Source organism: Carex rostrata, chromosome 19 (genome assembly GCF_964058835.1).
Source record: "Carex rostrata chromosome 19, lpCarRost1.2, whole genome shotgun sequence".
NCBI lineage: Eukaryota > Viridiplantae > Streptophyta > Magnoliopsida > Poales > Cyperaceae > Carex > Carex rostrata.
Window position 1 is genome coordinate 4,946,356 of NC_135936.1, and position 16,344 is coordinate 4,962,699.

The 16,344-nt window shown below is 34.0% G+C and overlaps 2 protein-coding genes across 3 annotated transcripts; one reads left to right on the top strand and one right to left on the bottom strand.

Annotated features, from left to right (window-relative positions):
• The first annotated feature begins 85 nt into the window (after positions 1–85).
• Positions 86–2,081, top strand: LOC144572030 (uncharacterized). Its single transcript, XM_078321419.1, has 4 exons — positions 86–230; positions 627–814; positions 1,059–1,221; positions 1,620–2,081. The coding sequence occupies exons 1-4, from the start codon at positions 153–155 to the stop codon at positions 1,836–1,838; spliced, it is 648 nt and encodes a 215-aa protein (XP_078177545.1). The 5' UTR covers positions 86–152; the 3' UTR covers positions 1,839–2,081.
• A 1,563-nt stretch (positions 2,082–3,644) lies between these two features.
• Positions 3,645–8,534, bottom strand: LOC144571506 (E3 ubiquitin-protein ligase GW2-like). 2 transcript variants are annotated; one of them, XM_078320830.1, is made up of 9 exons: positions 8,302–8,534; positions 7,561–8,175; positions 6,950–7,001; positions 6,769–6,814; positions 6,600–6,681; positions 6,319–6,481; positions 5,591–5,693; positions 4,818–4,848; positions 3,645–4,502 (listed from the first exon to the last, which is right to left on the bottom strand). In XM_078320830.1, exons 2-9 carry the CDS (start codon positions 7,750–7,752, stop codon positions 3,924–3,926), a joined length of 1,248 nt encoding a protein of 415 aa, XP_078176956.1. In that variant the 5' UTR covers positions 7,753–8,175; positions 8,302–8,534; the 3' UTR covers positions 3,645–3,923. The 2 variants fall into 2 exon arrangements, with proteins under 2 accessions (XP_078176956.1, XP_078176955.1); XM_078320829.1 differs by having other exon boundaries at positions 4,782–4,848.
• Positions 8,535–16,344: the final 7,810 nt, after the last annotated feature.

The window sequence follows — 16,344 nt, forward strand, 5'->3', positions numbered from 1 at the left end:
GATTGGTTCCGTTTAAAATCAGACGGCCAGAATGCATTAACAAAAAAGATTCCCTTTTAATGCAGAGGATCCGTGTTTAACTTCCAGTCTTGACAAACCTAGTCTGGTACGATACGATTGAGCTTCAGTTCACAGTCGGCTCGTCTCCGGCCATGGCGCTCCCGTTCGGCTTCCACGATCGCCTCCGCCAAATGGAAGACGCTCGTCGCCATCGCCTTACCCTCCTCCAGGTCTAACCCCACCTCTCTCTCCTCTTCATGGCCGAGGGCAATTTAGTAATTTATGCTCCGTCAGACCTAAAAGGTGCTTTTGATTTTGTTTTATTTAATTTACCGTCATTTGACACGCTCTTAACAATCAGCTTAAGCTTTTAGTGCAAATAGTTTGTTGGATCAAAAGGGAAAAAAAGAAAGGGCGGTCAAGTGTTAACTCAAACTGATGATTAGTTTTGCTATGAGAAGCAAAAAGAGAGCTTCTGAATTCTTGTTGTCCGCTGCTAATCATGATTCGTTAGTTTTAGAATTGGGATATTGGAACCAGTGATAGAGATTTTTGAAGTTATTCACTCTTTGGGTGGTAAGTGTTATCATACAATGGCAATTTCTAATTTACCTTTTCAATCATAGGCTGAAAAAGAGTTGCAAAGCACGAAATTGCAATTACTATCGTCTAAATTGGCCAATCTAAGATGCCTGGAACAGCGACACTTGTTACTCGAGAGGAGACATGCTGAATTAGGGTTTCAGATCTTAGCAAAGAAGTCAGAGGTCGAGTCCGTTGATTCTAGATACCAGTCTGCTGTTTGCGAGTTGAGGTAATGTGAAATACTATTGCACCTAGTATTAGTGGTTTTCAATGGAATGTACTGACAACAGTCAATCATGCACCTATACACAGTGATAGAGTAGATATCAAATCCCAATTTCTGTTCATCTATTTTTGCTTTCTTCCATTCATGTTTTAAATATGACACCCGTCGCCCATCAGTTTTGTATAGGAATGCCACAAGTGTAACTGTAACATGGAATATTATATTAATTGCATTGATTTGTATTTAGTGGTGTGAAGTGTGAAATAGAGGAGCTTGAGGGAAAAGAAAAGGAGTGGGACAGTTTTTACCAGGCAAAAAGATCTGAAATGGAGGAGTTCAAAGAACTGCATATAAAATTTGAATCAGACACCAGGGAAGAAGTGCAGAGAATGAGGGAGACGGTATCCAGTGTATGTGACCCAATATCTCTTCTTAACATAGCAAATAAAATATCTTCTTGTGCATTTTCTGGTACTTTTTTACAAAATGTTAATCTTGCCCTTTTCTCACTTGATGTATAGTATATTTGTCCATAATCAGTAGAAGCTGTCAATAATTTTATTTAATTATCTATCTGTTCATTTTATTTAATGTGTGACCTGCATTATTAAAAATATGAAATTAAGTAAATAATAAAGTTTCCTTGTCTATTTAGCTGAAGCTTGTAGGATGTAGAGTAATCAACATAGAAAGTTGCTAAGATAGATCTAAGTTGCTTTTGTTTATCTTTACTAGGGTTAGTTAGATTTCTCCATATGTGTGTTATTTCTTTCAGCGCTTTTAAGTGACATTCCTAATCTTTTAATAGATGAAATCGACCTTGAAAGAGCTTCCAAAAAACAGCACAAACTCAAACAATGATGAATTAGCCTTGGCTGAGACAAAGAAATCTGACCTCATGACGAAAAAAGAAAAACTAGAGAAGATATTAAACTCAGCTTGTGCATATAGAGCTTTGTTGCAGAAGCAAATTCAAAGAGCTATTCTCTCACAAAAGGATGCTTCGAAAACATCTCAGGACCGATGAAGATTTATTTATTTTTATTTCTTTTGGTATAGTATATTTTAGGTTGCTGTTTAGGAAGGAATTTTATATTTTGTTCATTGGCAGACGAAATTGGGTAAAAGAAAATGTACAAAAAGTAAAAAGTTATGAGCACTTGGGTAGTTAAAATTAGCCATTTTTTGTTATATTGAGTTGAAACTTAGCTATTCATTCTTGCAAAAATTGAACCAGCTCTATTTCTCGAAAGTTGTTCTTGTTTTCGGCTATTCAAGATTAAGTTATCCTCGTGTGCACTTCTTTTACATGTCTGAGTTCTACCGCATTTCTCCTTGTATAATATGCTCTTGTAGATCTTTAGAATTTTACTGGTCTATGTTTGCTAGGCTGCTAACTATAATTCAGTTCACATGCGCTCCTGGTCCGAAATTTTTTCAGACTACACATCACTAAATTTATATGGTGAAAAACCAGAAGAAAAAAAGAATGGGCTTTCGTCAACCGGGGAGGTTTGCACTGGAAAAGAATATGTTTGAGAGTACTAAACTTTCACTCCATGTATAAGGCCTTAATTGGCAAATGGTGGCAGAAGTTGAGCATGCTGCAATGTAATCTCAAAGACATAAATTGAGGCCCAGTAAAAAAGATTTAAGGGGTCGCCTTCCCTTTTAAATGACTAAAGCGGTCAATTTTGGTGTGATGAACTATTTGAGGATGAGGCTCATATTAGCTTATAAATTGAATTCTAGCTTCGTCGGAAGCCCTTTTAGCTTACACTCTACCCTCAGCTTTTGTTATTGCCCAAAAAAAGTCCTTACAAAGTTATAGTTTATTCTAAAACTCTTTATGTCATGAAATTTTGTTTTATCGAATATTATTGTACACTCAAAGACGCACTCCCTTCCTACATTCTAATGTTCTTACCATGGATCTACTGAGCTTGAACCAAGGAAATGGAGTCATCTATAATCACTTTCCGACAGTTGTGAAGTTTCAGAAAATAAAAGAATAAAAAGCAAAAAAACAGTACAAGAAAAAAAATTGAAGAAAAATATCATGGATGTTTGGACATAGATGCATGAATGAGTGCTTGATATTCTGGGAGGAGACGGCAAAAAAGACAGAACAGGAAAAAAAAAATACAATTATTTAGGGGACAGTTTAAATTGAGCTCTCTCATTAACAAGTTGCTTTGGGGATGAAGGAAGCATGCCTTTTGTCTAGGCAAATGCTACAAGTGCCAAAATGTATTTGTTTATTATACTCAAATAGAAAATACTACAAACCCAATAATGAAAAGTCAGGCGCTCAGGTGATCTTGTCAACATACCATGACAAATGCAAAGAGTCCATACCAGCAAAGCACTGATTGCAAGGAAGCACATCATTGTGCTTTTATCCATTGTCCCGTATATATAAAAAAGAGGATAATACGAACTAGATTACACTCATTTAAAAAAAAAAAATTGTAGGAAATCTAAAAAATACATGCAGGAGGGCCCAGGTCCCTGCACGCTACAGACCAAGATAATGTTGGTATCCAGCCCACTTGCAGACCATACCAGAAATTGTTTAACCCACAAGTATTTGCAAAATCAGAAGAATATATCAACTTACATTAGATAGTTGATATCCTGTGAATACATATAAATTGTTACAAATAAAGTCAGATCAGACCCACTGGTGCCGCAGAACTATTTCAACACATTCTGCAAACAAATCAACCAACTCCAATCCGAATCCAACTGGATATAATTTCTAGTTTTTCTTAGGCGGATTGGATGGTCAACAATTGTGAACCTAAATTAGATGGTTAAATGTCCCAGACTAAGATCAAAATCTCCAGATTCCAACTATATTTCCCGTCACCAAAAGCCAAAAGAGACATCTGCGACTCTTTTGCTTATAATGTTCTCTGTTTCTTTCAATTTTACATTACGTATACAAATCCAACAATGAAAGAACAACTATCTCATTGAGCACAAACTATAGAAGAAGCTATAGCAACAACAACGTAAGAAAAAGACCAAAACATCCAGCAAACCCTACATAACCTGACAAACCCATCCTCAAAAAACATGGAATACTGAATACCCCCATAGAACATCGCTAATGCCACGTCAGCCCTTGTGAATTTGTCCTGCCACGTGCATCTGCAAGAGAAACTGCCATAGACAGCATCATTTGGTCCTCAAACCCCGCATGAATGGGCCCCATACCAAAACCATCAGGTATAATCATTGGCATTGACACTGGTAGTGGTATCGGCACATGTCCACGGCCCGTATCCAAAACAATATCAGACCCAGCATAGCTCGTACCTGCCTCAGCTGCATCAGACCACTGGTCAGTCGAGCACTCCCCATCCTCTCCAGAGGATACCACTCTCTGTGTGCTGGAGGGAGACTCGACCCAGCTACTGCAGATGGAAGGGTTGCCGATGGAAGAACACATGTCAATCGAGGGAATGAATCCCGGCCGTTGGATCTGATCAAAGGAAAAAGTGGGGTAGTTTGAGTAGGGAACAGTTGTCAGAGGGTGATGGTGGTGGTGCTGTTCAGTTAAGGCTGCAACAGCACAGGAGAAGCTGCCAGAATGTACTTCTAAGGGTGTTGGTGCAGGATAGGAATACGGGTCTACCCACATAGACCCGATGAATGCAGGGTACAATTGTGCATTTCCATGTTCCTGATTCATGATCAAAGAAATATAATTTAGCCAATTATGAATTAAGCCGCCAATGTTTCATCAGCTCTGATTGGATAAGAGCAGAGAAGGCATTCTATTTTATTTATAATATAATCGTGATCAACAATAGAAAGGGTGTCTTATCATGTACCGGTTATAATTATGATCAATCAAACTGATAAATGTTATAGTTTAATTTGCAAAAGGGATGTAAAAGTGGTAGGAGAGCATCTGTGCACGAGTAAAACCAAAACTATACACATCAAATGGTGATGTCACCTGAAAGGAAAGCCAGAGAGCTTCCATAACCATTACCTCCTCTATATCCACGTCGACGTTGTCATCCCTGCATTTAACCCCAAATTGAGTCAATTAATAATACATCCCGAAATTCAAAAAATAGCAGCTAATATCTAATATCTATAAAAAATAAAAACACTTGATGAGAAATGATTGCTAGACTCAACAAAGATAGGATAAAAAGTTATATTGTGAAGGGACCTATCTTTGTCTTAACTACTATTTATTTTGGTTTCTCAAATTGAATTCATCTGGCCTACAAAAGCAAGGAATTGAAAACTACAATGAATGTTTGGTAATTACCACCACCTACCAGAGATTTCTACTTTGGTAATTAGCCCAAAAACCTTTGATTTTTCCAAATAACCCTGCTAACGCACTTCCCCCACCCAAACAAAAGGGAATGCACAAGATACCCTTTAATCGTGATATCAAATCCCTATCCTCTGAGGTAACAGAATATTTCTATTCAGATCCAGATTGTCCAATCAGAATCCAGGCTAATCTGGCCCGAGGTACAAGGCCCCTTCAATATTTGTGCAGATTTTGATCGGATGGTCTGGATCTAAACAGAAATATTATGTTACCTTAAAGGATATGAATTCAAGCACACTGGACAACATTAATGTTTTGGTGGTGTTACTCCAATTAAGGGTATAATAGTAGATGCCCGGGACCAAGTGACTGTTATTTCTCTTCCTCCCCCGTTTTGATTTTTCAAATGTTTCCGATAAATGCTTAGCTACAAATATATGATTTCCTGCCAAAAAAAAAAAAAGAAAACAGACCGGCTAGGCCTAGAGCGAGAGGGGCGTGCTGTCACCGAAGCCGAGCATGAAGGTTGTGAAGACTCTATATCATCACCATGTGTTGTACATCTAAATGATGGTACTGTAAAATGAAAAGGAGAAATGACAACTTCAGAATACATCCAATTATTTTCCTTCTAAATATAAACAGATTGAAAACTTTGAACTGACATCCAAAATACTACATCACATTCAGCATTATAAAGTAATAAAGGTGGAACTGGTAAAATCTAACAAAATCTGGAAAACTCATCAAACCAGAACAACCCAATTTAAGCCCAAATTTCTTTAAAAAGTAGATGATCAAATCATCCCCAACCAGGAATATCAAACTATTTTGACACAACTGAGATTCAAGTATGACACAAGCAACAGCAACCATGGAGAACAAATGGAACAACAGCCAACTGACCCATAACCGAACTTGACAGGATCTGTAAGAAATAACTATACCAGACACAACATATTGAAAAAAAAAATGAGCTAATGTCTAATCTAATTTGCTAGATGACAAATAAAAAATGACAGGACCCTAAATTAAAAAGAATCTAACTCAAAATAAACCAACCACGCATCCTGAAATCTAAATGGACATGCAAAATTAATAACCTAGGACTAATAATTATCGGGCCTGGTATGCCTATTACTTTACATAAGGTAATGGCAAATGTAAAAGTATTAATAAAAACAAGGAAGAGAAAAAGAACCAGAAATGGAAGTGCTACATAGATCACGGTATTCAATTTCGGTAGGTGGTTGCATTTTTCTAGTAGACTGCGACTTCTCTTGCTTTTGCTTCATTCTCTCCTCTTCTTCCTGAATTTCTTGTTGCCTAACACGTATTTGTGCTTCTATAACCTTTTGTTCTTCCTAATTACACACAAACCACCCAAATATATAAATATTTTATATTACATAACAAAGCTATTTACATAATGGTGTTATGAAAATGTGCATTAGGCTGCAACATAATGATACAGATACGTACAACTTGTTCCATGCTTTTCTCTTCTTTTGACTTCACACCACGGTATTCCACAGCATAGTTTGGAGTTTTACAAAATGGGCATCTTTTTTTTGTCAAGGAATAATACAAAAAACAAAAGTAAAGTATTGAACTAAAGAACCTCAAGAAACAAATTTAGAAAAAAGGATACTGTGTAGGTCGAGTCGAATTAGGCGGTTTCATCTGTAGAAAGCACTCTGCAGCATATACAAAAATTAATTGTATTTAGATAAAAAAGAAATAACACTAACTTGACCACATAAGAAAAAAAAATGGATGAAAAATGCTTCTATTCCTCCTTTTTTTGTCAGATAAGATAAAGACATCTGTACCTGTGCATATGCCTTTTGTACAACACTTTGACCTGTTTAGGCTTGGGTAATACTACAAAAATGTGACAAACATATCTTAATCAGCATGGACCACTATTCAAAATTAAAAGAAAGTTTAAGCCAACACCATGTGTTCTCAATAGTTTTTTTACCAAGTCCACACCTTACAAGTTCAATTTACAATATTATTCTACAAGTTTGCTCAACAGCATGTGCTCTGTAAGAAAAGAAATAGCACCTTCACTTGGATTCTTTTTCCAAAATACAACAAGGAATATATTCACTAACTTGTAGAAATGCAGACAACTATATAGGCACTTGATGGATACAGGATGAAAAATATTAAATACACAGTAAAAACACCCCAGCAATGCCAAATTGCACATGTCAGTTGAAACTTGAAAGTATAACTCACTCGATCAATCTAATTTGGTAACAATCTCAGATTCTTAACAGGCTATTTTTTCCTGTGATTTGATTGATATCCTTTATTATTCTCCAATCAAGATGCTAACCAAATTATAACACCAACAACAACCACCTTTGGAAATTCAAAGGGTATTGCAGTATTTTCCAAATTAAAAACAAATCTAAAGACAAAGTTGACGTACCAAAAAGCAGATGGGGCACTCCTCCAAATCTACTGAGCACTCATCATCTCCCGGATAGCAAGGGGCTAGCTTTGATTCTAGAATAAGCTTTCTCAATTTTTTATGGTCGATATCTCTGTGCTCATACAAACCTTGTGGCCTAGTGTATTTTTCATCTACCACTTGTCTTCTTCTTCCAATTTTGTTCCCCATTCAAAAGAACTTGATGTCCTTCTTCCAGACCCCACTGAGATGATTAATTAACGGTACACCCTATTCTCTCTAATCATGCAATCAAAGAAATTGTTGTTCCTTTTTTCTCTCCTTTCTTATAAGAGAGAGAAGGATGCACAAAATATATATTGCTTTGCTGGTAGTAAAATGTATGAAATTATAATGCTTATCACAAAAATAACTAAAATGTTCCTCTTTAAACCCTCAATGTTGTGAAGTCAGACAAATCATTCACTACTGAAAAGTAAAAACAAAGCTTCTTGCCTCTCCTTTCTCAGTCAAAAGCTCACACCTCATGAATCAATTGAACCAGAATCACCAAAGAGAAATAGTGAAAAAGGGAGTAATTGGTATCAACCAGCCATTCAGCTTATCTTGATCGCAAATGTTGAACTTGGGAATCTGAAAGCAAAAATAAAAGATTGACACTGCATGAAACCCTAGATCGCAACCCACAGAGAAAAGCAATACGAAATTATACGAATAAGAACCAGAAACAAAAGAAAAATGAGTAACCCTAGCAATTACCTTTCTACTTCGGAATCTCTTTCCTCGTCTTTGGAATGAGAGAGAGAGAGAGTACAAATTGGCGGAAGCACGAGAAAGATTGGGAAAGAATGATTGGGGAGAGCAAGGTAGGGCAAGCTTGGATGGAGAGAGAGAGAGAGAGAGAGAGAGATTTGAAGAAGTTTCTCTCTGTGTTAACTACAACCACTGTACCTAGTAACTAGTAACCTTCTTTCTCTGTCGCTTTTGTTTTTGAGAACTGAGACGAGACGAGACCATGGATTTATCTGAGAATATTTTCAGTTAAACCCTCCCATGAGTAAAAATAGCATATTTTAGTTTCTTTTTGTTTGCACTTTAAATTGTCATACATACTGGCTACATTTTGAGGTTATGAATATGCATTTAAATTAAATAAAAATATGTGTGTATTTACAAAATTTATTCTTTTCACTTTTAGCGTGTGACTGTGATGTATCGAACGGCGTTTTTCTTTGGAGAAAGAAAAATCTTGTACGAATTACGAAATGTGGATATCATATTCCAGTGATGTTATAGCTACGGTTTTTACTTTTTAGTTTAAGCACATAAAAAGTTACTCCTAGGCCCCTAAGAGTATTTTTATCTTAAAAAAGAAGTAGATAAAGACAGACACGTTTCACTAACAATTCTGTACTTAGCTTAAGAAACAAGTCTGGAACCAACACCTTATAAAAAGGAATTGCCAGTACGATCTGTTATTGTACCACTATATTCTATTTTTTTTCGTTAAATTGATTAATTAAACAGTATCCGTTTTAGTATTGTTTCTCTTGCTCTCCAGTACTTAAAGCACTGGAGGTGGGCATGGGTACTGTGCTCCTGGCGGAAAGGCGCTCAATTACTAAAGCTTACAAGTTACAACATGTAAAAACTAAAAACAGATGCGTTTTTACTTCCAAAATGAAAATAAATATTTTTTTGGTTCAACTTTTTATTTGGTCCATGAATTCAATATTTTAGTACATATGACTTGACACCTTCTTTAGAGCAAATTAGAACCAACTTTTAAACACAATGACTGATCTGGCTTTGAAATTTTTAAATTTCCTCTTCAAATTTTTGCAAATTGTAAAATACAAATAGAAATGTTCAGAAATATAGTCTCATTGAAATCAGCTGGAGAATTCATAACTAGATTTTAACTAGAGTAACTAATTTGTGATCCATTAAAAACTAATAAGATGCATAATTCATGATTTAGATATAATAGGATAATTTAAATAGTACGTTATTTATAATATAAATAATTAATCAAAATATTGATATTTTACAACAGAAATAAAAGAATCATAAAAAAAATTTATATGTACAAAACAAATTTTATTTGCTATTCATGTATTTAATTGAGAAAAAAATTGAGGGCGTACAAAAGAATATACAGGTATATAGGGGTGGCAAAAAAATTCGTAGTTCGTGATTCGATTTGAGTTTGGTATGAGTTTAGTTCAATTCAAAATTAGTTCCTTCTAAAACAAATCAAACCAGTTCGGTTCGAATCTTATTCAAATCAAACTCAAACTGGATGTAATTCGTTCGAAATTAATTCGTGAACTATTTAGGTTCGAATCTCAAATAATAAAACTAATGGATTCAACCATTAATATGTTAATAATGCAAGAACCAAACTTATATCACATCTCAAAATTGTTAATATAATGGTAACTTGAAACCGTGTGAATTTTGTTCCGCGAGAAGAAAACTAATGCATAAACTACAGATATAACTAGGACTGCCAAAAAAATTTGTAGTTCGTAATTTAATTGACTTTGATTCAAAAATCGTATAGTTCGTAATTAATTTGATTCGAAACAAATCAAACCCAGTTCAATTTGAATCTTATTCAAACTCAAACTCAACCTATGATAAGTTTGATTCGGTGTGATATATCGAAAACCTTGGTATCATGGTTTTATGTTTTTTCGAGACATGGCGTGATTTGGATAGGTGACACTTTTTTTCTTTTGAAACCAAAAAAAAAAACAACAGACTTTTTATCTTTTCTAGTCAAACTGGAGAGTATCGAAATCCTACGCAACAGCTAGGTCCCCACTTTAATAGCCAAGAGAATAGTTGTTAATTTGTTATACAGTCAGTGGCTGTGGGCGGGCCCACAGTTTCCTTGTCTCCCTAATCGTGTCCGTTGGATCCACAGCGGAGGTTGTAGATTTTACCCTTCATAACACGCTGGATTGCATGGTGCGGTTCTCCTGTGGTGATTACTTTGTATAGGGGATCTCCAGTGCACTTGTCAAGTCTGTTGCTTGTTTTCTTTCTTTCTTTGTTTGTGTGTTCTTGGCCCATGTGTTTGTAAAAGAAGAGCCTAAGTTGATACATTATTGCTCATCATGCAACTTTTAAATCATGAATGAAAGCTCGCCTCCCTCTGCCATTTAAGCTACTGACGATTGGTGTTTAGTGGGATACAATACATTATTCATAATATTTCGCAAAAAAAATAAAAATAAAATATTATTTTCATTTTAGTGATCTTGTTAGTTGGTTATGTTAGAATTAGCATAGAAGAAAGTGCAATCCACTAATTAGGCACTAACAAGGGTAAAGAATTTAACAGAGCATTTTTGCCTTCATGCAGTGCAATGACTGTAAAATCAAAACAACGTTAAATACGGTGCATGCACTGCTTGATGCAAAAACTGCTCTGTTAAAATCTTTACCCCACTGACAATGGTGGGGTGTGGATACAAACATCCATTGATATATTTCACTGGTGCAAATGATTAAAATCGCATGTGAATCTAGTTAATAACACGACAAAGAGAACTAATTCGTCTTTAATTCAAATTTAATTTCTCCCTAACAATTTCAATGGAGAGAAACTGAAACATCAACCCAGCTCATTCTCTACTCTAAACGGTGTTATTGTGCTAATAATATTTCCTGATGGCTACTATGAGTTCCTCAATTATTTGCTTTTCAACGAAAAAACTGCATAATACGGCCAGGTCAGGTGATCTCAACAGTCGTCAAAATTAATGACAATTAAATGTGATCTAGTGTGTGCGTGTGTCACTGTCATGTACATTTTAGTAATTGAAAGAATTAAAATGTTTCAGAAACTATTTAATATGAGGAGGGTTCAAATGCCTCCATCGTGCCTCCATTTTTAAAAACTTTAATAACTCATAATTTAAAACTTAAAAGTTAAAATAAAACCGTTGGATATGATCTACATTATTTTATCTATGTACGGGTAAAAAATTATGACATTTCAACTTCGTTTTGGTTGTCATCAAGAGCTTGTAAAAATGTACTAATGTGGATAATTTCTAGACATTGATTTTTCAACTTATTGATTCACATAAAAAGAAAACCGAAATGTGATAAAAAAAATTTGAGCACATAGATAAAATAGCATAGATCACATCTAACGGTTTTATTTTGAAATTTATGATTTAAATTTTGAGTTATTAACGTTTTAATAATGGAGGCATGGTGGAGGCACAAAAAATAGAGGCATTTGAACCCTCCTCATTTAATATATGTTCGTATTTAATGATTTTTTGCTGCAACATTAAATGACACTCAAATTATGTGAATATTTAGAGTAGAACTAGGGTGTTCTTAAGGGAACCAGATCTCCTGCCCCCCGGGGTGCAGGAAATTTCTGTCTCCAGAGTCACTGCGGGGTGGGCCCGTTTACTATTAAAGGGTTTAGGGTTAAAGTGATTTTGGATTTAGGATTATATGGGGACCCGCTCTGCAGTGACTCTGGGGGCAGACGATTTGGTTCCGTTCTTAAGTTCACCAATTTCCTTAGTGAACTCAAGTCTAAAACTCATTGAATCGGCTTCAAATGACGAATCCGAACCGTTAAAATCCATCTATTTTACGAGTGATGCGTCCAAGTGTGAAAATTTTAAATATTCAAATTAATTTAGTATAAAGTCAAGCGGTCAAAATTTTAAAATTTTACATAGACACATCACTCTAGTGTTTGGTAAACGGGCCGGGCCGGGCGGTCCGGGCAAAACCCGGGTACGGGCATGGGTAGCCACGGTCACGGGCGTCACGGGCACACGGGCACAACGGGCCGGGCATCACGGGTTTTTTTTTCAAAAATCCTGCCCTGCCCGTTTAATACCCGTGCCCGTCATGGGTTCGGGGGCAGGACGGTCCGGGTACGGGGGGCCGGGCGGTCCGGTCCGGTCCGGGTCCGGACCATTTTTTTTTTTTTCTGTTTTTCTGTTTCTGTTTTTTTTCGCTGTTTTTTTCTGTTCTGTTTTTTTTTCTGTTTCTGTTCAGTTTTTTTGTTCTTTTTTTTGTTTTGTTTTTTTTTCTGTTTTTTTCTGTTTTTTTTTCTTTGAAAATCAATCAATTATAAATCCAAATTCATACCTATTAAAATTCATTTGACATAGTAATTATATTTGTTAAAGATAGGTTATAATCTATTTTTATAACCTATAAAAATTCTAATTTATTTGTTCACTCTCCATTTGAAATATAAGTAATTATATTTGTTTTTGAACTCAATAATTTTTGTTATAATTAACACATTTTAATTGCTTATGTAATTATATCTTTCCTATAAAAATAAATAATACATATATAAAAGACAAAATAAGAAAATCAAAAGATAAAAATTTCATTTGTTGTGAATTAAAGTCATAAATACTCAATTTTGAAAGTAAAAAATTAATTGAGATAAATGAAGGAAAAATAACATTGAAATAAAGGAAATTACAACTAGCAACTGATAGCTCGTGTTTGAAAATAAAAATAATACAACGTTGAGATAATCCTAATCGGAATCAGAGTTCCACTGCTTCTTTCGTTTTCTCTTTTGCCTGCTTCGCTTAGACTTGTCTAAGGCGCATGGTGGGCATATAAAATGCTTGAACCTTATATCCTCCCTTGTGCGTGTCGGGTAGGCGCTAATGCAGGAAGGGTGGAAACCTTGCAAACATTCCGCGCAACAGAACATCTCGCTCCTCTTCCCATATTGGTGACAGGGATTGCAAAAATCCACCAGTTCTTTGTTTGTACGTTGTTGGGACTTTTCATGAAGGTTCTCGGGATTTTCTTCTTTCATAAGTTCCTCGAGATCTCTTGAGCGGAAGTAGGGGAGGGCTCGTGTACGAGATTCCGCTGAGGGCTCTGCAATCGGGCTGAGAGCTCGCGTATGAGATTCCGCTGTGTTGGCACTCATTCTTAATAGAATAAATCTAACCTATTTAAAACAAATCAAATTACTTCACATATTCAAAAAAATAAATCTAACATCTTTTATTAACCTATTAAAAATACATCCGAATTTCAAAAATAAAATCTAACCTATTCAAAACAAATCAAATTACTTCATATATTAAAAAAAAAATCTAACATCTTTTATTAACCTATTAAAAATAAATCCGAATTTCAAAAATAAAATCTAACATCACATATTCAAAAAAATAAATCTAACATCTTTTATTAACCTATTAAAAATAAATCCGAATTTCAAAAATAAAATCTAACCTATTCAAAACAAATCAAATTACTTCACATATTCAAAAAAAAAAATCTAACATCTTTTATTAACCTATTAAAAATAAATCCGAATTTCAAAAATAAAATCTAACCTATTCAAAACAAGTCTAATTACTTCACATATTCAACAAAATAAATCTAACATCTTTTATTAACCTATTAAAAATAAATCCGAATTTCAAAAATAAAATCTAACCTATTCAAAACAAGTCTAATTACTTCACATATTCAACAAAATAAATCTAACATCTTTTATTAACCTATTAAAAATAAATCCGAATTTCAAAAATAAAATCTAACCTATTCAAAACAAATCAAATTACTTCACATATTCAAAAAAATAAATCTAACATCTTTTATTAACCTATTAAAAATAAATCCGAATTTCAAAAATAAAATCTAACCTATTCAAAACAAATCTAATTACTTCACATATTCAACAAAATAAATCTAACATCTTTTATTAACCTATTAAAAATAAATCAGAATTTCAAAAATAAAATCTAACCTATTCAAAACAAGTCTAATTACTTCACATATTCAACAAAATAAATCTAACATCTTTTATTAACCTATTAAAAATAAATCAGAATTTCAAAAATAAAATCTAACCTATTCAAAACAAATCAAATTACTTCACATATTCAAAAAAATAAATCTAACATCTTTTATTAACCTATTAAAAATAAATCCGAATTTCAAAAATAAAATCTAACCTATTCAAAACAAATCTAATTACTTCACATATTCAACAAAATAAATCTAACATCTTTTATTAACCTATTAAAAATAAATCCGAATTTCAAAAATAAAATCTAACATCACATATTCAAAACAAATATAATTACTACACATCTAACAAATCTAATATAAACTAAATAAATCTAACAAATCTAACATAAAATAAATCTTATAAATCTAATTACTTAACAAATTTAATAAATCTAACATTCAATAAATATAACAAATCTAATTACTTAACATTCAATAAATCTAACATAAACTAAATCTAACATTCAATTTAAATTCCTTTGTAAATACTCTTTTTATTATCAAGGAATTGACAGTCTCGAGCTGTCCTTCAAAAAAAAAACATTCAATTTAAATTCTAAATTTTTTCTACAAAAATAAATCTAACATTCAATATTTCAATCTAACAAAATTTAATCTAGCAAAATTTAATCTAACAAAATGTAATCTAACAAAAATTAATGTTGCCTTTTTAATTTCGTGGGAAAATCTTCGAGAATACCTTCGTAATTCCCTTTCCGTTTGCGTGTTTGTGTTTGCGTATTTGTTAAATTAACAACTTTTTTTTTTAACAATAAAATTAAAATTGGAGAATAATAAAAATATTGAGATTGAGAGAATGAGAGATGAAAATATTGAGAGAGATGTGAAAATTTGTAAGGAATGGGTGTATATTTATAGAATTTTGTTTAGAGGGATTAAAATTTGAATTTTAAAAAAAAAAAAAACTGAAAAAAAAAAATGGGTAGGGGTCCGGGTAGAAAGTGGGGATGTGGGGCATGGGGGGAATGGGGGGGAGAATTTGATTTCAAATTTCGAATTTTAGACCCAAAAACAAAAAAACAAAAAAAATAAATTCTGCCACGAGCTCACGGGCACGGGCGCACGGTCTCACGGGCACGGGCATCACGGGTACGGGGGTCCGGGTTCTCACGGGCATTTTTCCAAAAAACCGGGTCCGGCCCGTTTAATACCCGTGCCCGTGTATCCGTGCATACCCGTGGCACGGGCACGGGCGGACCGGTCCGGGTTGGGTCCCCGGGGGCATTTACCAAACACTACATCACTCATAAGGTATGCGGATTTCAGCGGTTCAGATTCATCGTTTAAGGCCGATTCAATGGGCTTTAGACTTGAATTCACCAAACCTCTTAGTGAACTTAAGAACACCCTAGTTCTACTCGAATATTTATACACAATCGTAATCATAAGGTCAACAATATGTCTATATTTTTTTTTCTACTTCTAAAAATCTTTTTAAATAAAGATTCCTTGATATTGAATTATTTAATTTTGAATTATGACAATAAAGTGTGACTTATAATTATCTCCATTCTTATATTAAGCACGTAGATGTCCTGATCAATCTACAGCTGTGACTAAAAAATAGAATTTTATATTGAATATTAGCCCTCTAATCAAATAGTCTGCTCTTTGTTTTATGCAAGTTTTTTATGTTTCTTACTTGTATAAATCAAAATTTAGTTAGACGCATACTCGCCACATATGTATGTAATGATTTCTCTATTTTTTCAAAAACTTTCTTAAACCCCCATTATTTGATTGTTAGATACTTTCTTATTGGTTCTGATTTCTTTTTATTTTCAAAATATCAATTTAAGAATACAGATCCACAATAATTGATTCACATTAATTGCAACAACGATACATATCCACACGTAACAGCAATCGTGATTACATATCCATATTAAAAACTATACAAATTTTCATGCAACAAGACTACAATAGATTGATAAAATAGTAAAATAAAAAATTGCAGTG

Coding starts and splice junctions, on each gene's coding strand:
- LOC144571506 (XM_078320829.1), bottom strand. CDS start 7,752: ATGGGGAACAAAATTGGAAGAAGAAGACAAGTGGTAGATGAAAAATAC. Junction 5,694..6,318: donor ATGTAGCACTTCCATTTCTG/GTTCTTTTTCTC, acceptor TTCATTTTACAG/TACCATCATTTAGATGTACA. Junction 4,849..5,590: donor TCTCGCTCTAGGCCTAGCCG/GTCTGTTTTCTT, acceptor GGTTAAATGCAG/GGATGACAACGTCGACGTGG.
- LOC144572030 (XM_078321419.1), top strand. CDS start 153: ATGGCGCTCCCGTTCGGCTTCCACGATCGCCTCCGCCAAATGGAAGAC. Junction 815..1,058: donor TCTGCTGTTTGCGAGTTGAG/GTAATGTGAAAT, acceptor ATTTGTATTTAG/TGGTGTGAAGTGTGAAATAG. Junction 1,222..1,619: donor TGAGGGAGACGGTATCCAGT/GTATGTGACCCA, acceptor ATCTTTTAATAG/ATGAAATCGACCTTGAAAGA.